Below are 26,599 nucleotides of genomic sequence, written 5' to 3'. Positions count from 1 at the left end.
ATGATCTGATTAAATGGCAGAGAAGGCTCGAGGGGCTGAATGGCCTACTCCTGCTGCTTGCTGTATGCTTGTATGTGCAGGTAAATTGCCTCAGTCAGGCCTTTTCTGACAAAGCTGTTCCCTTCCATCATTTTCCCAATTGCTGGCCACATGTTTCTCAGGTGAGAAATAGGCAGTTGGCAATCAAAGGTTTTCCCCTCGCTTGCTGAGCTTATAGGCTCCTAGAGTCCAACCCAGCCCTCACACCCTCCCCCAATCCCCACATCTCTGATCCGGCCCATCTTAACATTCTGGTCTCTGAATCCAATCAATAGTCTTGGTAAACAAGGAGATTATAGGTTGTTGGGGACAGGCAGGATGCAGATTTGAAGTAATTATCAGATTAGCCATGATCTTATTCAATGTAGGAATCATCCTTGTTACCTCCACAGGCAAGCCCTGTATTCAAGGTAGCACTCTAATACTGGTTCATTGAGATGCACTCACACCTACTGTACTAAAAGGAGAGGCTGAGAGCCATTATTCTTCATCAATCTTTTACACTAATTTACTTCTTTAATTATGCAAACTGCAGTAATTCTGTCCAGAAATGTACAGGAATATAATAGATTATCCAAAAGTTTCTCGACTAAGAAGAAGATGAGTGAATGGCCCTGAATGCAGGGTGGAATTGTAGGCTCACCTGATGATTGATTGTTTTTGTGGATCATACAACGCCATGAAGAGTTCAGAATCCTCTCCTATTCGACACACAAAGTTTCGAACAAATACGTAGAGGCTGTGCGTTGGGGATGATGCCATACGAGCGAAGGTACAACTGTCAGTTTGAGTCTGGGACTGGAAACAAGGAGAGTAAATGTGTTTTTACCCCTGACATAAATATATCTCCAGACAGACTTTACAGTGGGCAAACAAACTGCTCTATTAGTGCTACTCCTCAATGAATCACTTTGGGGTACATGATTTGAGCTGAGTTTGCTCTCTCTCTCTCCATTTCTCCCTTCACATTGTGACTCGTCCTCCATTTTCTCTGTCATAAGGCTGCCCTTCCTCCATTACCCCCTGCTGTTAGTCATCTTTTTCATTACCCTCTAAAGTGGAACATATCCAAATTCCCTGTCCCTTGGCGTCCCCCATTTCCCCAACCATCCTGGGGAAGCCATTCTGCACTTTTTGTCCCTCCCTCCTACTCCCCAACTCTTGTAACTTTTCTGCAGCGAACATCAGCCTTGACGTATGCAGGGGCCTTACTATCAGAACATGGTGTCCTAGAAACAATTACACATGAATTAAAATTTTTTTGGCAGGCCATGAAATACATGGTGACATTGAGAAGGTGGGAAGATGTGAACAATTGGTTGATAGCCAGCTATTCACTAGGGTTTTGTTTTGCTCGACTGACGTCACTGTCGATTCTTGCTACGGCACAGCTTCATATCCAGGTGCCATTCATCACATGGTCCTTGGTAGAGAGTATTAATGTGTTATTCAATCCCAAAAGGCATCAGAACGGAGTCCCATCTTGATCTCATTTGTTGCCCTCCTGTTTGAACTTGTACTTTTCTCAATTCTACATAGAGAATGCTGAGCAAGCAATGGACGAGATTGGGAGATAGAATAGGATAGGATGTGTCTGCAAGCAGTTACATGAATCTGAATGGAATCTTTCAATCTTACCGAAAGCTACATTCTGAATCTAGAATTTCCACACTGTGCAAGCGGTACAAAGTGGGGAGATGTTTTTCCTTTATGTCTAATTTCTCCAATTTTATCTTTAGAATATTTGACAGCAGAGAATGGAAGAGGATCTCATTCTGAATCTCTGTTGCCTTGAGTGTTTCTCTGGAAGTCACAGAAGCTTACCAGAAGACCATAAGATTTAGGAGCAGAATTAGACAATTCAGCCCATCGAGTCTGCTCTGCCATTCAATCTTACCTGATAGGTTTCTCATCTCCATTTTCCTGCCTTCTCCCCGTAATCTCTGATCGCATTATTAATCAAGAACTTATCTACCTCTGATTTAATACACTCAGTGACTTGGCCTCCACAGTCTTCTGTGGTGATGAGTTCCACAGATCCACCACCCTCTGGCTGAAAAATTCCTCCTCATCTCAGTTTTAAAGGATCATCCCTTCAGTCTGAGGCTGTGCCCACGGGTTCTAGTCCCTCCTACTTGTGGAAACATCTTCTCCATGTCCACTCTATCTAGGCCTCTCGGTATTCTTTAAGTTTCAATGAGACACCAATTCATCCTCTGAACTCTATCGAATACAGAGTCCTCAACCGTTCCTCATATGACAGGCCCTTCATTCCGAGGATCATTCTTGTGAAGCTCCAGTGGCTTTTTTATGTTTTTATGTTCATCTGATGCCAAGGACATGATCTGTCACAATGGGCGGTCGTTAAGAGCACCCATGCACCGTCTAACCATCACAACAGGTGCCTCTTCCTGGATAGAATGCTTGAGGCAGGTGCTTGGCAGTGAATCTTAGCAAAATTGTAATTAATGAGCCAAGGTTGACATTTCAGCAAGCTTGAAATGTGTTGGTGAAAGTTTAACAGCAGCTAGAAGTCAGTGTGCCAAACAGGAGGTTTATGCTATATGTAAGACTCATATGTGAAAAATATTTTTTTTTAAAGCAGCACAATTTGCCTAATTATTTCCCCATTGTTTTGTTCTTTGGATCAATTTACTTCCAGGCACTGACAGACTTGATGTAACAGCTGTATTTCAAGGTTCACTGAAAGGTGTGTCCTTTAGGCAATATCCTGCTTTGCTCAAGGCCACCACTCCTTCAGATCTTTAACATTAGTTTCAAGCAGAAGAACTTGCCGTGACGTGCAAATGAAGCAAATCTGGTTATTTGTGTGATGTGCGTTAATTGTTGCCTTACGAAAAGTCGTTAACCCAGCTGTGTCAACTCGAATTTGAGGTATTTACTCTCACGTTTGAATTACGTGAGTGAAAGGAAGTGTGTCACAATCAAATCACGGTGTGAAGGAGCACTATTTAACACAAATGAATGTTCCATTACATAATGTAAATTAGGTAGCCTTTTATTGTTGCTTGTTCTGTCTCTTTCTCTCATCTTCAATGCATAATCATGTGACCATCCTCCACTAACAAGATACAGGTTATGACATAGAAATGGAACATGACTGATTCCAATGAAAAACAGTGTCTGATTCGCCGGGCCCATGATTGACACTCGGGAGGCTGACAAGCTGCAGCCGAATATATAAACTTCACTCCCCGCACAATTCTCCCCAGCCAACAAGATGGCACTGGTTGCGCTGGGGTGCGCCCATCCCGTTGATGGGTCGGCTGGGGCCAGAGGCACCTAATGAGGTGGCCTTGGGGGGGGGGGGGGGGGGGGGGGGGGATACCCATATGACCCATAGCACTAAGTTGACAGTGGGCAGTCGGCAGCATGTGCAGCTGCATGGCTGCCTTACAGGCTGTGGCAATGGTGCCTGTCCACCCTGACCCAATAGATCACCTCCTGGCCACGCCGCGATACTCCCCCCAACCCTCGTAGAATCCACCCGACCTGCGGCGCAACTGTTAGCACACTATGGTGATGTTTGACACTTTCCATGCCCCCTCTCTCCCCTCAGCAGCCACGGCACGTATTTCATGATTTTTGAAAGCACTAGTGAACCTCGCCTTCGGGAATTCGCCCAAAATTCCCCCCAGTGGAGGTGGAGAATCGCGGAGGCACAAGAGAATATCGGGTCAGGTCAACTAATGATATGCAAACAGCATTTACCGTACGTGCGGAGTGGAACGCATTGATGCTGCTGTTGAGGCACCGGAGAATTGCGATTTGGCGTGAACCCAGCGTCCACGATTTTGGCATCAAAACCAATTCTCTGCCCAATCGCCTTTCCTGATTTTGGAGTCGGCTAACGGAGAATCTCACTTCAAGTGTCTACTTTTTCATTATGAATTAAGCACCACCTTCTCCCATGTTAAAGATAGATGCAAAGTTATTAAGTACATCAGCACTGACCCCATGTTTAAATCTCCTTTTAGGCCCTTAATTGGCCCAACTCCTCATTTTGCACCATTCTACCATTTGGATTCCCTTTTGTGTTAGTTACCAGTCTCTTCTGATTCTCTCTCGTTGTTTCTCTTATTTTTTCCACTTCTCTGCAAGTTCTACATTTAACCTGGTCTCTCAATTGTATAATCCACCTGACATATGTCATATACAGCCTCTTTCTGCTTCAACTTACTCTACATCTCCTTAGTCATCCAGGGAGTTCTGGATTTGTTTGCTCAATCTTTGCCCCTTATAGAAATGTACCTTGACTGTGCCAAAACAATATCCTCTCTAAAAGTAGCCATTTATCCCTTTACATTTCTTCTTGCCAATCTTAGATTCCAATTTTCCTTGCCCAGACCTTTTTCACCCCGATTGAAGTTGGCCCTCCCCCAGTTGGTTGTTCTTAGTCTGGATTGCTCACCTTCCTTTTCCATCGACAACCTAAACATTATGATAGTATGATAACTGACCACTCAATGTTCCCTAGTGACAGTTGATCCACTTCATTCCCCAGAAACAAATCCAACAACGCTTCCTTCCTCAGAAAGGCGAAACATACTGATGTAGAAAGTTATCCTGAAAACAGTCTGGAATCTCTTGACACGATAACCATCCCAAAATTGTTCTAACTCCGGGCCCTAAATTCCTCCCTGGAGTGATTGTTTGACAAGACCATTTTATGGCTCAATGACCCTCCACCTCATTGGCGATAGGCAAGTTATTATACTCTACACACATGCTAACTTCACAGCAAGTAGAGAATAATATACCATTTCTTCCTTTATCCGCTCAGAAATTTGTTTTGCTGCCTCCTCGTGAGCATGGAATAAGCTGATGACACTGGTTTCGTCTGGGTCCATAATGTTGCCGTTTTCATCCCTGACAACAAGGTCCAGTTCAAGAATCCTGCAGGGAAGGGAAAATGGTTGTTAGGATCTCAGTCAGAACATGGAAAGTTAATTTTCTTTTATTCCTTTTGTACCTTTCCTTTCAACTCTACTGCATACTTGACACTTCTCCGTTCTCGATGTAGTGATACCCACTGTGGCATTCCACCCAAGTAGGCGTTCACCATCAGCAAGGCACTGAGGGAGTATCATTTTCATCCATACTGTTGGGGTCATCACGCGCTAAAGGGTAGCACGGTGGTGCAGTGGTTAGCACTGCTGCCTCACGGCACCAAGGTCCCAGGTTCGACCCTGGCTCTGGGTCACTGTCCGTGTGGAATTTGCACATTCACCCTGTGTTTGCGTGGATTTCGTCCCCACAACCCAAAGAGAAAATGAATTGGATACTCTATTTTTTTTAAAACTTAAGCCTTAATTACCATTGCTGTATTAGTGTTGCATGATTAATTTTATAACTGTCTATTATCACAGTCGGGTGTCTGCAATTTCACAGTTTAATTGACAGCTCCAAGTGGCAATGGTCTCTTTGAATCAAAGAATCATAGAATTTACAATGCTGAAGGAGCCCATTCGGCCCATCGAGTCTGCACCGGCACTTACGAAGAGCACCCTACTGAGCCCACGTATCAACCCTATACCCGTAACCCAGTAACCCCCACTTAACCTTTTTTGGGCACTAAGGACAATTTAGCATGGCCAATCCACCTAACCCGCACATCTTGTAGGAGGAAACCGGAGCTCCCGGAGAAAACCCACGCAGACACTGGGCGAATGCGCATACTCCGCACAGATAGTGACCCAGCCGGGAATCAAACCTGGGACTCTGGAGCTATGAAGCAAGTGTGCTAACCACTATGCTACCATGCTGCTCTTAAGTGGGACTATGAATTGAAGTGGGACTATGAATTGCAATTCTTATTTTTATACGATGAGGGGCTATTCGGGATGGTTGGGAGTCATGAGGTGCCAAGCGATGTTATGGATAGGGCATGGGGAATGTGTGAGGGTTTTCTTTGAAAAAAGAGAATTAATTTTGATACAGTGCTGGTGCACCAAGACAGGCCTCCGCCCAGGCTGCTTCTGCATCCAGCATTCTCCACACATTTTCCGGGGTTGCTCGGCCTGACTCACTGGAAACCCTGCCACCCTGGAATGGAAATCTGACTTTAACAGCCCCTTTTTCCTGGGTCGGGTTTGTGGAGCTGAAAAATGTCACAACTCCTGGCTCAGGCGTGAAAACCCAGTCCTTTGTCTCTGTAGTATTTCACCCATGGGTGCCTGTTATTGAAATCAGAAAACTGTCATTTAAAATAATCAACAACAAATGTTACCATTGCTATTTGTCAAAATAGTTCCAGCAAAAGAAATGTGTCAGAGCCCAGCTTCATCATACTGAAGGCTGAATACATTAGCGTGGAAAATCAGGTAAATCCTTGCTATTTACCTGTTCCCATAATCGATCTTGGAGGTGACTTTCTGCTTTAGTTCCTTCAGTTCATCCTTGGGCAGTGTTCCTGAAAGCAGCTGGGATCGCCATTCCATCAAGTCAAACATCATGGAGCGAACCTGACGGTATTTTTCCTTTTTACTAGCCTGCATTGTGGAAACGTAAGGGGTAAATTCAGCGTCCTTCAAACATAAAGTCCGGCGATGCATCAATCGCAACCAATAACCCCCAAACTCAAAACAGCCTCCAAATTGGTGAAAATGGGTAGGTTTCTGCAATAGGTCCATGTCCATTCGGAATTGGAAGCTGAGGCTAATAGCAACTGGAGTGGGTTAGGTAAGATAGTTGTTTTCATTACAGTTACTTGACCAGTGATCCAGAGGTCTGACATGACAATTTAGCAACTGCTATGTCCATCTCCAGCAGAAATTGAGTGTAATTCCCACGCAGACAATGTAAGCTCTGTCTTCAGATAAAAAAACAAAGCTGGTATTGGCGAATATGAACACACCGTTGTCAGAGTGTTGTTAAAAACTCAGTGGGTTCACTAATCCCCTTTTGGAAAAATAATTCTGTTCTTACTCAGCCTGGTCTAGGTGTGATTCCGACCACGCAGCAACTGCCCTATGAAGTAGCTGAACAAGCCACTCAGTTGCAAATCCACCTTCTCAAGGGCAACTAGAAATGGACAGTAAATGAGGGCCTTATCAGTGCTGCCCATAATCCTATGAATGATGTGTTTTTTTTAAGTTAATCTGCTCAATTCCAAGCACTTTATGTTTTATGTAGCCTATAAAATATATTAAGTGGCCTGTCATTGGGTGAATAGTACGGTCTGTAACTGGGGTTGTACATGGTGGTCAAATGGTGTTGCTGTTGATCTCCTTAAATATGGAACTGTAAATCTGCAAATATGGAACTGTAAATCAAAGAAGTTACTAAAAGAAAAATTGCACAAAATTCAAGCTGCCTGGAGGAGATTTATGGGAAATGAGACTGGGTACTTTCAAATTAATTTCTAGTGTGTCTGGGGCCACAATATAATCTTGTCACCAAATAGCACCAAGTTCCCTCTTTGGAAAAGATAATGAGGGAAGAATCATTTCTCGTTGTCATTAATGACCTGCTAATAAAATCATGGGGACACACCATTTTGAAATGTAAGAATGCAATTAATTAGCCACAACAAACTAATTGTTCCCAGCAATACATAGTTCACTTCTCAAGCACATTTAATTGCAACCACTTGCTTTATATAAATATTCCAGAGTTTGTCACTCTAGTTAAAGGAGCAATAGCTGTGGTTCATGGAACAAACGGTGGCCATCAATCCTTTAAAGCATTCAGTGAGATCATAACCGATTGCCATATACCCCTCTTCCCCTCATATCCCTTAATTTTGATTAGCAAAAATCTATTAATCTCAGATTTTGAATGACCAATTCATCTAACATCAATTAATTGCCATTTGCTGAAGTGGGTTCCAAGTGTATCCTCATTCTCCAAAGGGACGATCTACTCAGGTTGTACCAACTATGCTGACACATATCTGCCGTAGTATGAGGGGGAGGTCTTTAAGTATTCGCAATTCATATGAACATACATATGAATTAGGAGTGGGCCACTCGGCCCCTCGATCCTGCTCTCAATAAAATCATGACTAATCTGGTTGTAACCTCAACTACACATTCCTGTCTCCCCCGATAATCTTTCACCCCTTTCCTATCAAGAATCTACTTCTGGCTTAAATATATTGAAAGACTGCACTGCCTTTTGAGGAAGAGCGTTTCAAAGACTCACAATCGTATGAGAGGAAAAATATTTCCTCAAATTTGTCTTAAATGGGCAACCCCTTATTTTTAAACAGTGACTCCTAGTTGTTGATTCTCCCAGAAGGGGAAACATCTTCTCCACATCCACCCTCGGGATCTTATATGTTGCAAACAACTCACATTTTACTCCTCTAATCTCCAGGTGGTACAAACCTTGCCTGTCCAGCCTTTTTTCATAAGACAACCTCCATTCCTGGTATTAGCCTAAAAAACCTCTCTGAACAGCTTCCAATCCATTTACATCATTGAGGAGACCAATATTGTTGACAATATTCCAGATGTGGTTTCAACAATGCCCTGTACAACTGAAGTATAACTTCCCTACTTTGGTCTTCAAATTCCCTCGCAATAACATTCGATTTGTTCTCCTAATTACTTGCTGCACCTGCATACCAGCCTTTTGTGATTCATGCACAGGCATCCCTCTGTACCTCAGAGCTCGATAATCTCTCACTATTTAGATCATGGATGGGATTCTCCGTTAGCTGACGCCAGATACATGAAATGCGATTGGACGAAGAATCGTTTTGACCCCAAAATCTTGGCGGGTGCCGGTTTCATGCCAAATCCCAATTCTCTGCGACCTCGATAGTGTTGTCAATGCATTCCACTCTGCACGGTGACGGGGATGACAGGGGATGGGCCAAGTGGCCGATGTGACTTCCCACAGGATTAGGGCAATGTCCAGGCAGCGACTGCCATTTCTTCAGCCTGCAGGGTAGCCATCTTGCTGTGCACCCCACTGACCACCCGCCTTGGCCTCTGGTTCTGCAGAGTGACACCGGCCAAATGGGAATCCCCATAAGACTAACCCCGCAGCCCACCTTCCGCCAAAGCAACCCCCCCGCCCCTCCAATACGGCGCACCTGAGGGCAACGCCCACAACAGCCCCTACAGGGGGCGCTGGACGGGGGACGTAGAGCATACCTCTGGCATGGGCAGTGCCAGCCAATGATACCCCTGGCAGCAGGGACGGGTGCATGGGCCAGTAGCCCCCATGATGCCGTGTAATGACAGGGCCAAGGGGCGGGGACAGAGTCCGCAATGCCAAACAGGCCCACCATGTAGCCCATTGGACCTGGTTGGGCATGGCGGTATGCACCATGCTAAGATGTCAACCTTTAAGCCCCTTCAGCCAATGGATATTGGAATTCAACCAGAATGGTGACCTTTCCCCTAGTTGCTGCAGTCCTGGGGGGATGCCCTTCAGCTGTACGAGCTGGAGCTGCTCATGAAGGAGGAAGCTGCAGCAGCGGAGCCCACCCCAGAGGAACAGAAAGCAGCTGCTAATGATGGGGAGCCGGCTACCCAACAGGCGAAGGAGGAGAAGGTGCAATGGAGTATGAGGCCTAGCACCTGTCATTCGAGGACCTGCCGGACCGGGCATGCCATCAAAGACTCTGACTGAGCAGAGGGACAGTGTGACATATTTGCCAGATAATGGCAGACCTGGCACCAGGGGGAATGGGGTAGTGTACCCGCTCCTGGTGGCCATCAAGGTGACGGTTGCCCTGAACTTCGACGCAACGGGTCCTTCCAGGCGCTGAGTGCACCGGTACGTCCGTGCTGTCACAGATGCCCTATATTCCCAGTCGACACAATACATCCAGGCAACGGGGTTCATCACCATCACTGAGATGCCCCCGATCAAGGGCGTGATCGACTAGATGCATGTCGCCCTATGAGCACCTGCAAATATCAGGCCAAACTTCACAACCGATAGGGGTTCCACTCGATGAATGTGCAGCTGGTGTGTGACCATCAGATGTGCATCATGCATCTGATATCCGGGCAGTGTGTGTGGCACACTCGATGATTCCCAGTTGGAGGTGCACCACCGGCTGGGGGTTGGCTCCTGGGTGACAGAGATTATCCACTGTCGTCGTGGTTGATAATGCCTATCTGGAGGCCACAGATCGGCCCGAAGACCTGCTACAGTGACACCCATGCAGCGGCCTGTGGCATGATCAAGCGGTGCTTCGGCCTCCTGAAGAGGCGGTTCAGGTGCCTGGACCAAACTGGAGAGGCCCTCCAGTATGTCACTGGGAGGGTCGCCCGCATCCCGGCAGCCTGCTGTGTCCTCCACAACATCGCGCAGCAGAGGGGCGATGTGTTGGAGGAGGAAAATGAGCATCAGTCCTTGTCTAACGAGGAGGATGCGGGGAAGGGCAAGGGTGACAGGACATGGGGCCCAGCCAGGCATGGGAGGCCACACAATGTGTGCGGCAGGGCCAACGCGCACGGGACGCTCTGATCGTCTCTATGTTCAACAACTAGGGGGGGACTGGACAGGACACTGCATCCCATAGTCACGCCACTCCCTACTCCCACTTCCCCCCCCCCCCTCCCCCCAGCCACCCCTCCGCCTGCAACCTCCATGTGATACATACCTGCTGCACTACAGGGTGCAGGCCCTGGGTTGGCATGCCCCATGTGATGGAGGATGATGACAATCGCTCTGCAATGAGCCCTGGTGCTCCGTATCATTTGACAATGTCTGACTCCTATCCAGATAGCATTTTCCACCATCCAGCTGGGTTATCCCTGCATGCGAGCTGGCCATTCTATCACACAGTCCCATCGAATCGCTGGAGTGGTGAACGCTGGCTGAACTACGGTCCCTGAGCCAAGCCTAACCAAAACATCCGGCTATTCACCTCTACCCCCCCCCCACCCCCCGCACCCCTCTGCGGCCAGCCCATACCATCCCACCCCTCACACCTTTCCAACAGAGCACCGAGGCAGGTTGCAACATTGTACACAGGTGAAAACATTTATATGGATTCACACCCTTGCCCTTTCACTAAACTGCGCCCTGCATCCCTGCCACCTTAACTGATGTCTATTTCTCTGGCCTTACAGGCTCTAACGCTATGTCGCGGTGAATCCTCAAATGGTACATCAGGAGTGGATGTGGCCTGAAGTTACTCTTGCCCTGTCATCTAGGTCCCCTTTGGCGGCCATCTTCTGGATGGGACCAACTGCTGCTTGGATGTGCCGGGTGGTGTGGTGCCACCCAGTTCTGTCCGCAGCCCATGTGATGTGCCAAGGACAGGAAGGTGGGGGGGGCGAGGGTGGTGGGATATTCTAGCTGCTGTGGTGTTCCGGCACCTCCCCTGCGGGAGTCACCGGCACTGGAGCCATTACCTCCTCCTCCCTTGGGGTCCTTGATGGCCCCCGGGTTACTCCATGGGACAGGGGTGCGAGCGGGGCTAATCCCGGAGTCCCACTCACCACCTGGAGGCCCGTCGTTGTCTCAACCTTCATGCTCGCGACCATGGAGCACAGGGAGTGGACCACCTCCGTCTGAGATTGCACCACATCACGCTGCGACTGTGCGGCCACATTTTGAGTCTGTGTCCCATCAACCAGTGACTGCGCCATCTCCCTCTGGGACTGGACCACCTCCATCTGTGTCAGTGCCATGTCGACCAGCGCCTAGGCATATGCCGCCGATGCTCTCAGCCTTGGCCCGCTGTGACTTGGCCACGCTCAGCCGCTCACGCTGCAATGTCCTGGTGGTTCTGGCACATGGCTACCTGTTAGAGGGCAGCCCAGTCCTGGGCCTCGGTCACCACCTGCACAGAATGCCCCAGGCCTGACCACCCATTCAATCCACCATTTTCCCACCAGGCCTTCAACCGTATCAAGACCGACATCGCTAAGGCCACGATTCACACTGTCGACGAGACGCTCCCCTTCCAAGTCAAGAGCGATGCATCAGACGTCGCTCTGGCCGCCACCCTCAACCAGGCAGGCAGGCCCATGGCATTCTTTTCATACACCCTCCATGCCTCCGAAATTCGGCACTCCTCCGTCGAGAAGGAGACCCAAGCCATAGTAGAAGCTGTGCGGCATTGGAGGCATTACCTGGCCGACAGGAGGTTCACTCTCCTCACTGGCTAACAGTCGGTTGCCTTCATGTTCAACAACACACAGTGGGGCCAGATCAAAAATGATAAGATCTTGAGGTGGAGGATCGGGCTCTTCATCTACAATTACGAGATTTTGTATCGCCCCGGTAAGCTCAACGAGCCCCCCGATGCCCTATCCCGAGGTACATGTGCCAGCGCACAAGTGGACTGACTCCGGATCCTGCATGACGATCTCTGTCACCCAGGGGTCACCTATTTTTTTCACTTTATAAAGGCCCGCAATCTGCCCTACTCCATCGAGGAAGTCAGGGCTATCACCAGAGACTGCCAGGTCTGCGCGGAGTGTAAACCGCTCTTCAACCGGCCAGACCGAGCGTAACTTGTGAAGGCCTCCCGCACCTTTGAATGCCTCATCGTGGATTTCAAAGGGCCCCTCCCCTCCACCGACCGAAACACGTACTTTCTAAACGTGATTGACGAATACTCCAGATTCCCTTTCGTCGTCCCATGCGATATGACGTCCGCCACCATCATCAAAGCCCTCAACACCACCTTCGCTCTGTTCGGTTTCCCCGCCTACGTCCACAACGACCGGAGATCCTCACTCATGAGCGATGAGCTGCGTCAGTACCTGCTCAGCAGGGGCATTGCCTCGAGCAGGACGTCCAGCTACAACCCCTGGGGAAACGGGCAGGTGGAGCGGGAGAACGGGACGGTCTGGAGGGCCATCCAGCTGGCCCTACGGTCCAGAAATCTCCCGGACTCCTGCGGGAAGTAGGTCCTCCCCGACGCCCTTCACTCCATCCGATCGCTACTTTGCACTGCGACTAATGCAACCCCCCATGAACGTCTCTTTGCCTTCCCCAGGACGTCCACCTCCGGGGTTTCGCTCCCAACGTGGCTGGCAGCCCCAGGACCTGTTCTGCTCCGCAAGCACGTGCGGCTCCACAATGCGGACCCGTTGGTTGAGAGGGTACAGCTACTTCACGCGAACCCGCAGTACGTCTAGGTGGCATACCCCGATGGCCGCCAAGACACAGTCTCCCACAGGGACCTGGCGCCAGTGGGGTCCCCACACACTCCCCCCTCTGCCCCGGCGCCACCCTCCCTCCCCCCCGGTGCACCCCACCGCAGCCCCCACTCCAGGACAATCCGTCCTCCCCTTGGTCCCACCCGGGGATAAAGATGAGGTCGACACACTCCCGGAGTCACCGACAACCAAACCGATGCCTGCAAAACCACCCGGGCTACGGCGCTCGCAACGACGGATCAAGGCGTCCGATCGTCTGAATTTGTAAACTTTTCCTAAAATGTTGAACACCTGTATGTAAATAGCCTTCCACCACCCCAGCTGGACTTATTTTTTCAACAGGGGGTGAATGTGGTAGTCACCACTGTTTGTATATATCACATATGAGGTGTATTACGGTAAGGCTCCTGTACTACATGTATGGGGTAGATCCCTGCCTGCTGGCTCCGCCCAGTATGTAGAGTATAAATATGTGAGCTCTCCGAGCTGCAGCATTAATAAAGCCTCGATTACACTCTACTCTCGTCTCGTCGTAATTGATAGTGCTTCAGGGTGGCCTTCCCCTGGGGGGTGGTGGGGGGGGGGGGGGGGGGGGGGGAGGGGGGGGGGGGGAAACAAGAAACGTACAGTGTTAGACAGTCTGACACATGTAGCCCAACGATTGGGTAACTGGTGGCTTCAGTGGCCAGGGCTGGCATGTTGTGCAGGGTAGGGGTTGGGCTGCCCTCTAGGTTCGGGGTGAGTAGGACGGGTGTGTGGGACGGGTGTTGATGCCAGAGGCACAGTGCCGCCTACTCATCTTAGCAACCCCGAGGAGGTCATGCAGTTTCTTCCGGCACTTCCTCTGCCACCTGCGCCCAGGCACGGCAAATGGTGGCAGCTGGCAGCCTCCTTCCCGGGTCAGGCTACAGGGCCGCCCACCTCTCCTCCACAGCATCTAGCAGGCTCTCGAGCTCAGCGTCGGTAAAATGGGGTGCTGCTCTCCTCGCTACCATTTTGTTGGCTGAGGCAGTGTATGTGGGGACTGAAGAGTGTATATGCGGCTGCAGCTTGTCAGCCGCCTGAGTGTCAATCACAAACCCTGCCAATCCAGCACCGTTTCTCATTGGAATCGGTTGTGTTCCACGTGGCATCGATCATAGCCACTTAATGGTCGCTGTATTGGTCCGGGGCAGCACCAGTTTTTCTGTCGTAGAAGTACACAAATCCTGTCCCCGCATCAACACTTCATCTCAGGAACAGAGAATTCCACCACATGTTTCATTTTTTCTTCCTGTTTAAATGGACAATATCACATTTTTCCACATTATACTCCATTTGCTAGATCTTTGCCCACACTCATAACCTATCAATATCATTTTGTTGTCTTCTTATGTCCTCTTTGTCATAATATACACACAGGTATATGATGGTGCACAGACAGGTAGTGATTGACACACAGGATGACCAGGGAACACACAGAACACAGCAGCCAATCACCAGACAGGACACGACCACTATTAAGCGAGAGGGCACTAGTTTTCCCGCTCTCTTGGGATCCAGCCTCTGAGACAGTTAGAGCCGGTGAGCAGCAACTAGAACATACACCACGTGGTAGTAAGATAGTCTGGTCAGGTTAACCTCAGGTCTCCAGTCAAGTCATGGCATTCCACTTACAGTTATGACTGATAATGGCCCTTGCTTCTTCAGCCCGGAGTGGATGGATTTTGCCCAGCTGTACAATTTTAGGAACGTCACTTCAAGCCCCCACTACCTCCAATCGAATGGGAAGGCTGAAAAGAGGGTCCACATTGTTAAAAGACTGTTGTGCAAAGCTGCTGACTCGGGTTCGGATTTCAACCTGGCGCTGCTAGCCTACAAGGCAACTCCTTTGTCCGCCGGCTTGTCCAAAGCACAGCTGCTAATGAATCGCACACTACGGACGACGGTCCGGCTATACACATCCCGGACCTTGACAATTTTCCGGTCCTGCAGAGGATGCAACAGTCTCGGGCCCAATGCAAGTTGGCGTATGACGCCCACGCCACAGATCTCCCTGCTCTGGTCCCTGCTGACCGAGTTCATGTTCAGCTATTTGACGGTGGCTGGTCTGCCACAGCTGTGGTGGTTAAGCAAGTGGCCCCGAGATCGTTCCTCGTTCGCATGCATGATGGCTCCTTTCTTCGGCGTAATAGGCGGGCACTGCGGCTACTTCCACGCCCGCCTGAACGTGATGTCCCGCCTCGCATGCTGGTTCCTCAGGACGCGCCCTTCCACGAGGCCACCGATCTGCCAGTTCTTTTACTGACCTCTACATTGGAGGCAGTTCCACCCGTTCAAGTGCCCCTGACCCACCCTTGAGGCGGTCAACCAGAATTTGTCGCCCACCATAGAGACTGAACTTAAAGACTGAATTTATGGACTGAATGTTGCATTACCTTGTGATCCATTTACACATCTGTACATATTGTTTTTCCTAATTTGTTATCTGCCCTCTATCTGCACGAGACACCTTCCCATGTAAATATGTTAACATACTTTGTATATAGTCAGGCTTCTGTACACACATACTCACTATTTATTGACCTAACACATTTTTTTTTAAAAGTAAAAAAAAAGGGGATGTCATAATATACACACAGGTATATGATGGTGCACAGACAGGCAGTGATTGACACACAGGATGACCAGTGAACACACAGAACACAGCAGCCAATCACCAGACAGGACACGGCCACTATAAAGCCAGAGGGCATGGGTTTTCCCGCTCTCTTGGGATCCAGCCTCTGAGACAGTCAGAGTCCGTGAGCAGCAACTAGAACAAACACCATGTGGTAGTAAGATAGTCTGGTCAGGTTAGCCTCAGGTCTCCAGTCAAGTCAGCATAGTGTCATCCCACAGTTAAAGTATGTATGATAGTTAAGAGTTCAATAAAATCGAGTTGCATTTCTTCAAGTGTTGGAAGCCTGTCTCTCTCACTGCTGCAGTAAATGCAGTCCTCACAGACCCAGCTTACCCAACACATCACTCTTCACAACTTATTTTCTTACCTATCTGTTTTAGACGGAGGCAAGGACTACACAAGAGCAGGCTGACAGGGTACAACTCTCGTTATTCCACAGTCACACAGTGCAGTGACAGGGTTGGCTCCTCAGCTTCCAGGTCCTCGAGGAAAGGTGTGCTGCCTCTCAGGGGGAAATGGTGACTGGTTCATTTCCAGGGAAAGGCACCCTCACATGATTGCCTGGAGCCTCGTTCTTGGCCTTGCTGTCCCGCTCGATATTGGCGCCTACCGTCCTAGGGCGGAAGTCACCGTAGGTCCTGCAACTGCCGTCGCGACTCACCCGGCACCTTGCTTCCAGTGATCATCAGCAAGCGGCCTTGATCATCCCCAATGTTCAGGACCGGAAGGCCCTGGAGTTCTTGGAGCCCACAGTCCGCGCTTTCCTGAGTGAGCACTATGTCGATGGTCCTGTCGAGTGTCAAGGGTGTCTCCATTAGCAGCTTGTGCTGCGTCTCCCGATCCCAAAGACCGCAAACGATGCGATCCTGCAGTGTATCAGGCAGGGCAACCCCGATCTCGCAAGGGGCAGCGAGTCCCCGTAAGCACACCAAGTATTCCCTGATGGACTCCGCCAGCGTCTGTGAAGTAGTACCGCTGGACCTTAATCAGAGCCACCTGTTGAATTAGGCGACAGCCATCTGGTTGATCAGCGTGGCGAATGGCAATCTGTCCGGCGTGTCCAGGTAAGTCAAGTTCCTGATTAGTGCTTAAGTTTGTCCGCCAATGGCAGTCGGTAAGGTGACGGTCTGTCACTTGTCATTGGTGATGACGTTTGTGCAAAAATAAAATTGAAGTCTTTCAACGTACTAGGGCCCAATCATCCGAGTTGGTGTCAAAAGGTTCGAGTTTACCTCAGTGTGCCATGCCTGCCGGCAGGAGAGCAGCCTCCTGAGGTGATTGAAAAACAGTCCAAGTTCACAGCACTTGCTGACTGCGGCAGCTCCACTTGATCCTCATTGCCAGTAGATGGAGACAAGGACTCCACCAGAAGCCAGGCTGACAGGGTAACTCTCTTTATTCCGCATTAATCACAACAATCACTTCTCTCCTCTCCCCACAGGGTCACCATCCCCAAACTGCTTCCAGATCGGTGTTTATATCCTGTGGGGAGCTCTTCCAATTGGGAGGATGCTCCGTTCCCTCGTCACCTGGCTAGCTCATACTCTTAAGGTGCAGGAGGGGATGCAATACAAATTCCATCGCTGTAGAGGGTCACAACGCTATTTTTACGGTGACAGCACAACGCAGCCGAAGAATCCTGGATGAGCACTAGCGCGGGCTTCCCGGAAGCTTTTGTGCCTTGCGTCACCCAAGCTGGGCGAGGCATCAGATTCAGAACTCTTCCCAAAAGGGGCGGGACTAATTGGCACTCGTGGAAGTAGGTCTTAAACCTAATTAAGGCCTACCTACCCGGAATACACTGGTTGCTCTCAATTCTCCAGCATCCCCAGAGTGGCTGCAGCCGAGCGCTGATCAGTGCTGGTCCACAAGAACGTGGACCAGGTGGAACAGCACCGGATGTTAACCAAGGCCATTTGAGGCCCCTGGGTGGTCAGGGCAGGAAAGCCCCCTGGCCCTCCCCCTGGAACCTGGTCACCTTGGCACTACCCAGCTGGCACCTTTGCACTGCCATCCTGGCAATGCTTCGTTGCCTGGATGGCACTGCCAAGCTGGCTGGAACACTACCTGGATACCAGGGTGGGAACGCAAGGGTGCCCGGGTCCCTGATGGCACTGCCAAGGTCAGGGCCCGAAGCGCGCCATGCCCATGAAATGAGGGTGGAGGAGGGGTTTGAGGGGTGGGGTTGTGCAGGAAAGTTAAGTAGGGACCTCTGGAAGGTTGGGGGGTGATGGGTAGCGGTCCTGGAAGGGAGGGTGTGCTTTAATGGGGCTTGGGAAAGCATGAACCGGGTGGACCGCCCCAGCGACCCCATAGTGGAGTGTCCTCACTTGGAGGGGTGTGGGTAATGCCTATGTGTGTGGGAGGTGACATTGGCCATGGATGGGGGGGACCCACAAGCTCACTTAGAGTTCAGGCACCCTTTCAAAAATGCGATCCGATCTCTGAGCTCAGCTCCCAGTGCTAAAACAAATTCTAAGGGTGAGATTCACCGGCGGCGCCCACCCAGAGATCGGAAATTCCCGCCAGAGATCAATGGATCATTACATGGTCCGCGTCCCGCACGTGGCGATCTAGCGGCGAGCAGGGCAGAAGAATCCAGCCCTAAGTATGGGCTAAACAGGTGAGAACCTCCCCAGGGCCCAAAAAGGTAACTAAGTGTCAATGAATAGCGGTGGGGAATATGGCAGCAGAGCCGGCAGGAAACTCCCTGAAAAACCCGCCACAAATTAACTTGGACATTTTTTGGCAGAATTCCGCCCTTTGTGTCATCAACAAATTTAACAACTAATTTTGGTCCCTTCATTCAGACATTTATATAAATTGTAAACAGTTGATGCCCCAGCACAGATCACTGTGGCCCACTGCTCATTACATCCTGCCAAACAGAAAATTATCATAGAATTTACAGTGCAGAAGGAGGCCATTCGGCCCGTCGAGACTGCACTGGCTTCTGGAAAGAGCACCCTACCCAAGACCACACCTCCACCCTATCCCCATAACCCAGTATCCCCACCCAACACTAAGGGCAATTTTGGACACTAAGGGCAATTTCTCATGGCCAATCCACCTAACCTGCACATCTTTGGACTGTGGGAGGAAACCGGTGCACCCGGAGGAAACCCACGCACACACGGGGAGGATGTGCAGACTCCGCACAGACAGTGACCCAAGCCAGAATCAAACCTGGGACCCTGGAGCTGTGAAGCAGTTGTGCCATCCACAATGCTACCGTGCTGCCCTAAAATAACCCATTTATGCCGACTCTCTGTTTCCTGTTACCTTGCCAATTCTATATCCATGCCAATATGTCAATATTCCACATGGAATCAGCAGATCAAAGCAATCCCAGGAGGGTGAATGAGTTCAGGGCAAAATCTTGATATTTCCTATTTGCAGGGGTTGGGGCCTTCAGCAATTATCAAACAGTGTCATGAAAATATTTCACTCTCACTCTCCATGGAAGAAAAAACTTGGGGAAAAAAAGAACTTGATCCTTCTCATTCTTTAACTTGGCTGAAAGATCTGTGCATTTTGTGCAGAGCAGTACCTCACCATCATCAATAATTTGTATCTATTTGAGTTGCTCCCCCCGACACCTCAGCCCTCATCACTGAGGATTTCTGAGTGCATAGACTAGACTTTGCGATTAATTTGAACACATTCCTGTATTTTTCCTTACTGCTCATTTCTGCTGGCCACCATTTTAACTGCTCATGGCTGGCTGGTGGCTGCAAGACCAGTTGGAAGCAGATGCAAATCAGGTTCCGTTATGTCAACAGACCCAGAATAAATATGAACCCTTGCCGACGGAGGCACGCTGTTGTGTGATTTCCACCAGTGAGTGCAGTCATTTTGCCAGTGGAGCCTGATCTGCTACATGGGCAGACTGAGTAATGAGGCCTTTGTAGTAAGTGAAGCACTTTCGGTTGTGGGCGCAGGCCTCTTGGGGGCACTCCTCCTGGGCCACGTGGGGGCATGGCCTCCACTGCTTTCGACTTATCCTTAATTTCTGAGAGGATATTTTCCCTCCGACTAGGTGCTCCAAAACGCCCTGCTTGTCCACAGCTTCTAACTGCTTCAATCCCTTCTCCTATCAGCCAGTCAGCTCCACATATATTGGATGCCACCTTGTTGGCAGCAGGAAAATAAGGGCCAGAGGTTAAAGCAACCTGTCCTCAAACTCAGGTTTGAGAGTGCGTGGGGTCACTAAGTTGAATTTTACGGGGGTGCAGGGGTGGGACAGGCAAATGGATGGGTGCTGTGGTACAACACATTAGGAGGGAAAGGAGCGGAGACAGGAAAATGGAGGGCAGCTTTTCCATCCAGAGGCCAATTGTGCCACTTAAACAACAACTTAAGGGCTTCTTCCTGCATTTTACCAGTGGAGGGGGCTCTGCTGCATGGGGAGAACGCCTGATAAACCCTGGAGGCCTCCTTAAGGGTTCAGGGAGCCTTCCGAATTGGGCACTCTTCGATACATAGAGGGGCTCCCTGGCAGACCAATGAAATACAGTCCAGTCTGTCCAAACTCAGCTGGGGGTAAAAGTTGTCAGAGTTTGTCAGTCACCTTTGAAGAGTGAATTGGTCTGAGCTGTTAAACATACTGATGTTCAAAAGAGTGCTGACTGGTCCCCGATTGGACTCACGAGAGCCAAACTCTCACCCAGTCATGCCCTACCAACAATTCAATGTGCTGGTTCTAATACTCTTGGCTATTCAGGAAAACCGACACTGTTCTGTGAGAAGAGCTGTTGAACAAGTGACCTCGGTGGTCTATGGTGCAATTAAAACTACTAATTGGTAGATGTTTTGGGGCTGACCTCAAGAGAATGGGGTTTGACCGCACAGTCTCAGAACACTACAAAGAAGAATTTGCTTTGACACATCATCTCTAACCAGAAGCCACCATGGTCAGTGGCTTTTAATTAAAGACTGGATTGATCGAGGAAATGCGAATGACGGTCTCTGCAAGGCAACCCTTCATGTTAGAGCTCTTTAGCCATAGCAGATTGCTGAAGGGTTACTGCATTTCAATTTCCCTAGGAAAGCGAATGTGACAAGCATGCAACCAAACCCGTTAGTGAATGATTAAAGAGGAATAACCTTCACAGACGAGAGAACTAAAGATGGAAAGAGGAATAACATACAAAAATGATTTTTTTTTAGCAGACTGTGTATGGGGCTGTTTGGAATAGAATTTAATCAGTCTTCACATTGTCAGCAATAGATTTCATCCCTCTTGATGGAGCTGATTCATGACACCACGTACCGATCATCCCTAGCTCTCCTGTACACAGAATTGCATAGAATGGGCAGCACAGGAACAGGCCATTCAAACCAACTGGTCTATGCTGGTGTTTATGCCCCGTGTGAAGCACCTCTAACCCCAGCCTCATGTCCCTCAATTCCTTTCTTGCTCATGTGTTTATCAAAGTTTGCTCTTAAATACATCCATGCAATTTGTCTCAATTGGGACAAAAATTGATTCCACATTCTAACTACACTGTGAGTAATTTGTGCAAGATTTATAAATAATGGCTACATCTAGCCATAGCCAGAACTGCAGCCAGGGTTGATTTAGTTCTTCCCTGATATCCATGTACATGCATTGCCTGGCATGGGTCACAAGATAGCAACGGGAGCATTATCAACACCCTGGGGGTTACCTTTGACAAATAGCTGAACGAGTCATATAAATACTGTGGCTACAAGAGTAGGTCTAAGGCTTGGAATCCTGCAGCAAGTAACTCATCTCCTGGCTCCCCAAAGCCTGTCCACCGTCAACAAGGCACAAATCAGGAGTGTGATGGAAAACTGTGGAATTGCAGCCCTTTAAGGGGGCGGGCCTGAGAGCCCACGTGACCGGCTTGGTGCCAATCGCACAGGAGCGGCGAACCCCGACCAATAGCAAGTAAGTGCAGGGCCCTGGAATCAGAGACCTGGGCAGTTGTCCCCCGGAGCTGGAGAGTCAAGACCTACCTCTAGCAGACTGTGCCTGTACACACTTGGCTTTGCCTATCGTGAATAAAACCCTCTGTTGTTACTAGAATCCTCCAGTATGCTATCTTGAGCCACCACAACTACTCTCCACTAATCTAGATGAGTGCAGCCCCAACAACACAAGAAACTCAACGCCATCCAGGACAAAGCAGCCCTCTTGCTTGGCACCCTATCCACAAACAATCCCCCCCCCCCCCCCCCCCCCCCCCCCGCCCCATCACCGATGAACAGTGGTAGCGGTGTGTACGATCTACAAGATACATTGCAAAAACTCATCATAGCTCCTTAGGCAGCATCCTCCAAACTGATGACTGCTATAATCTAGAAGGATAAGGGAAACAGACACATTGGAACACCACCGACTGGAAGTTCCTCTCCAAGCCGCTCAACACCCTGACTTGGAAATATATCGCTGGTCCGTCACTGTCGCAAGATCAAAATCCTGGAACTCCCTCCCTAACAGCACTATGGGTGTACCCACACAACATATACAGCAGCAGTTGAAGAAAGCCGCTCACCACCATCTTCTTAACGCCAACTAGGAATGTGCAATAAATGCTGGCCTAGCCAGCAAAGCCGACATCCTGTAAAGGAATTTGAAAACAGAAATCCAGATTGTTTTTCCTCGAATCATAGACTGGTGACAGCACAGAAGAAGGCTTTTTAGTCCATTATATCTGTCCTGGCTCTCGGAAGGAGAAACACAGCTGGTGCCATTTCCCTGTCTTCTCCTGTTAAATCCAATTCCCTTTTGAACAACTCGATTAGATGTGCACAAGATTATGACAGGTTTAGATAAGGTCAGCAAAGAAAGCTGCTCGTTGATATGACAAGGACTAAGAGACACAGATTTAAAGTTTGGGGCAAGAGGTGCAGAGAGAATGGGAGGAAGAACGTTTTACACAGTGAATGGTAATGACATTGAACAAGGGTGGTGGAAGCGGAGGCATTGATTATTAAAATAATTTGGATGGACACTTGCATTAAATCAACTTGCAGGCCAAAGGGGTTAGAACGGGATAATGGGACCAATTGGATTGTTCTATCAAGAACCAGCATTGACTTGATAGGATGAATGGCATTTTTCAGTGCCATAGTGACTCTGTAACTCTTTCATTAATTCCAAAGAGTGCAACAATCCCTGAAGAATCCCTCCTTCTAAAATAGCAGTTTAAAAGTCATGAAGTTTGAATATTTTAGCTTAATATTGAAGTCAACATTGACACCTTTTATCCCCCTCATCCTCAGTTATGGTTGACATTTTGACTGGTTCAGCTTTCTCTCTCTGCACTGAATGTTATTGTGTTGGTGTGAAGGCTGGAAAGAAGGTCCTGCTAACCTTTTCTTCATTGCTCCCAATTGCATTGTCAGTAATTACCATGAACATTGGTAGTGGTGTGTTCACTCAGAGTCCAAGTTACTGTAGCAACATCCACTTTTACAAGCATGTTGTAGTCTGGAGCTATGATGACAGAGGCTCCAATGTTCTTCCCATCATATATGGCTGGTCAGGAATCTCTCCCCGACTAGGAATCTCTCAACCTGCCTGGTTGTGTATCTTCCTTGGCCATGAGACCTGGGTTGGGACTTGAATCCAGCACTTCTGGCTTAGAGACTACCCATTGGCTACCCATTGCACCATAAGACTTCCATAAGGATTTGGGGAGTGGGATGGAGGAGGAGAATTTAACCAGGCTCGTCAAGATGGATAGTGGGTTTGAGGAAGGTGGGATTGGTGGAAATGAGGCAGCAACGAATCTGGCCACTTTGCTGTCATGTTCCTCTCCGGCCATTTTTCCCCAGGGAAGGAGAGCCAATTAAGGTGGATAATTAGCCAAATAACTGCAAACTTTTACCGATGTTGCAATTTTGCTAGTGCAGCAGAGGCTTCATGCTGTGTCAACTCCTCAGCAATTCTGGGGAGGAGGCTATCTGCACAGCTGGAGGTCAGGGCAGTGGGAACTCAAGGCTTTCTAATCTTGAGTGGCAAAAAATGGCAAAGCTGATGTCTTCTGCTGGCAGAGATGATATTGCATGATGAGATCCTGGGGACTAAAATCTCTGGCTTCAATGCCTTCAGACGGATTGTACTTTCCATTGTAACTCTCCGACTCCAGTCGCATCCCCTCAGCAGCACAAGGCTGGGACTCAAAAATGATCCCAACGACTGAAAACTTCCCAAGTCCAGAAAATTGTGTCCACTGTGTCTGAAGTACCTCTCATGGGAGGGGACTCGTGCGATACTTGAGGAAGAGGTGCCTCACAGTGATGAGTGGGATGTCAACCCCCTCCCCCTCGCCCATTGGCCATACGTCCAAGGAACACAGGGTTTCAAGAGCAGGGCTGGTGCTCAATGACAACAATAATAACCTCCATTTATATAGCACCTTCACTACCATAGGTCAATGAATTTAGAAGATTGACCTGTTTCGAACATACAAGATTCTGAAAGGACTCGACATGCTAGAAACTGAGAACCTGTTTCCCCTGGCTGGAGAATCTATCACATGATAAGAGACTGACCATTTAGAACTGAGGTGAGGACCAATTCCTTCACTCAAAGGGTTGTGAGTCTTTGAAATGCCCTACCCCAGAGGGTTGTTGATGCATCATCATTGACAGGGGCCTCAAGGTGGCATGGTGGTTAGCATCAATGCTTCACAGCTCCAGGGTCCCAGGTTCGATTCCCGGCTGGGTCACTGTCTGTGTGGAGTCTGCACGTCCTCCCCGTGTGTGCATGGGTTTCCTCCGGGTGCTCCGGTTTCCTCCCACAGTCTAAAGATGTGCGGGTTAGGTGGATTGGCCATGATAAATTGCCCGTAGTGTAAGGTTAATGGGGGGATTGTTGGGTTACGGGTATACGGGTTACGTGGGTTTAAGTAGGGTGATCATTGCTCGGCACAACATTGAGGGCCGAAGGGCCTGTTCTGTGCTGTACTGTTCTATGTTCTATGTTCTATATTTAAGGCTGAGATAGACAGATTATTTGTCTCTCATGGAATCAACTGGGAGCGGGCGGGATAATGGAGTAGAAGACCAAGATCAGAAATTATGGTGTTGAATGGCAAAGGAGGATCTTGGGCTTTAAGGTCGACTAAAGGTCAAATTTCTTATGTCCTTAAAATGTCCAAAGGCATTTCGTATGAGCTTTTTCAAACAAAATTTGGCACTGAGACACATAAGGAGATATTAGGGCAAGTGGCCAAAATCTTGATCAAAGAGGTAGGTTTTAAGGACTGTGTTAAAGAAGGAGAGAGAGTTAGAGAGACAGAGAAATTTAAGGAGAAAATATGAGAGGTTAAGGCTTAGATAGCTGAAGGGACTACTACGAATGGTAAAGTAATTAAAATGAAGGATGTTCAAGCAGCCAGAATGAGATGAACACTGCTGTTGGAGGGTTGTAGGGCTGAAAGAGATTACAAAGAGAAAGAAAGGTCTGAAAACTAGGTTGAGAATTTTAAAATCATGGTAGTTCTTAACTGAGAGCCAATGTAGGTCAGTCAAGACAAGGGTGATGGGTGAATGGGACTTGGTACGAGTTAGAACAGGGGCAGTAGAGTTCAGGATGATCTTCCGCTTATGGAGGGTGAAACGTGAGAGCTTGACCAGGAGTATGTTGGAATAGTCAAGTCTAGATGTAACAAAGGTATAGGTGGAGGTTTTAGCAACGCTTTACCAGCGTTGAGGGAGAAGCGGAGTCAAAAGTTGTTACTCTGAAATGCATGCCTCATTCTGACTCCTCAAAAGCTCTCCACCAACCTCTCCACAAGCCACGAGGTCTAATTCGGGAGTGTGATGGAAAACTCTCTCACACTTGAATGGGTGCAGTTACAACAGTCAAGAAGCATAGCATCTTCCAAAGCAGTGCAGTTTGCTTGATTGGTATTTCAACTGCTGGATGTTATATTGTTATGATCCTGGATCAGACCCCAACATTTGCGAGGAAATCAGTCAGGAACCCCAATCACTTTTTTATAAATTTGTAAAAATGTGAGGAAAAGATACTTCACTCCAGAAATGATTCCAAGTACAACAGCGATATGGTGTATTAAAACAAACTTTATGAGCACAATATTAAACTACCTTAACACCACAGAAATATAGCTTACAATGACCACTTAATCCATGCTTAACAATAAAATGAATCATTGTAACTCCTGTCTGATACCTCCGATCTCCAATCAAGCAAATTTCATCACAGGTCAAAAACCACTTTTAAATGCAGTTAGCAAACACAGGGTCACCTGCTGTTGAATCGAGATTTCTTGGAAATACTGCTTGAAGAGAGGGTCAGGTTCTGTCAGGAAGCGACCTGCAGATTCTTGTCTATGTCAGACCACTACTTAACCTGACAGCCTTTTTCAAAAGCTACTGTTCAGCTCGGTTTCAGAAACTAACCGCCTCAGACCTGGCTCCTCCCATTACTAACATCACCTTTATCCCACTAACTGGGTTATGGCCTTCTTACTAAGGGTACCCACAACCCTGCGATTATCGAAACCCTGGGGAACCTTCTTTCTATAACCGAAATTCCATTAGAACCCCATTGAGGTACATAGTATACATGGTTGGAATGAATGATCATGATGTGGAGATGCCGGAGTTGGACTGGGGAGGCTGGGGTGAATGAATGATGACGTTGCAATCTTAATTGCACCTTCTGCAGCTATAGTGTCTGGAAACATGACCTCGATTCTTTAATAACATTACTGCAACACATATAAATTACGATACATATACCAATTTCTTACATTCATCATAATATCTCGCTGAAAAATATATAATTCTGAGT

General features: G+C 48.5%; 1 protein-coding gene across 1 annotated transcript in view; it reads right to left on the bottom strand.

Moving 5' to 3' along the window:
- The window catches only part of LOC119965058 (dedicator of cytokinesis protein 2-like), a 759,716-nt gene that overhangs the window by 646,057 nt on the left and 87,060 nt on the right, over window positions 1-26,599 (bottom strand). Inside the window, exons 6-8 of the mRNA XM_038795299.1 lie at window positions 6,403-6,551; window positions 4,821-4,956; window positions 683-837 (exon numbers count right to left, since the gene is read on the bottom strand). Coding sequence (XP_038651227.1) covers window positions 683-837; window positions 4,821-4,956; window positions 6,403-6,551 — 440 coding nt within the window. The remainder of the gene's footprint in view (window positions 1-682; window positions 838-4,820; window positions 4,957-6,402; window positions 6,552-26,599) is intronic.

Source organism: Scyliorhinus canicula, chromosome 4 (genome assembly GCF_902713615.1).
Source record: "Scyliorhinus canicula chromosome 4, sScyCan1.1, whole genome shotgun sequence".
In the NCBI taxonomy this organism is placed as follows: Eukaryota; Metazoa; Chordata; class Chondrichthyes; order Carcharhiniformes; family Scyliorhinidae; genus Scyliorhinus; species Scyliorhinus canicula.
Note: the sequence above shows the minus strand (reverse complement) of the source record. Positions and strands in the feature narration are given on the sequence as shown.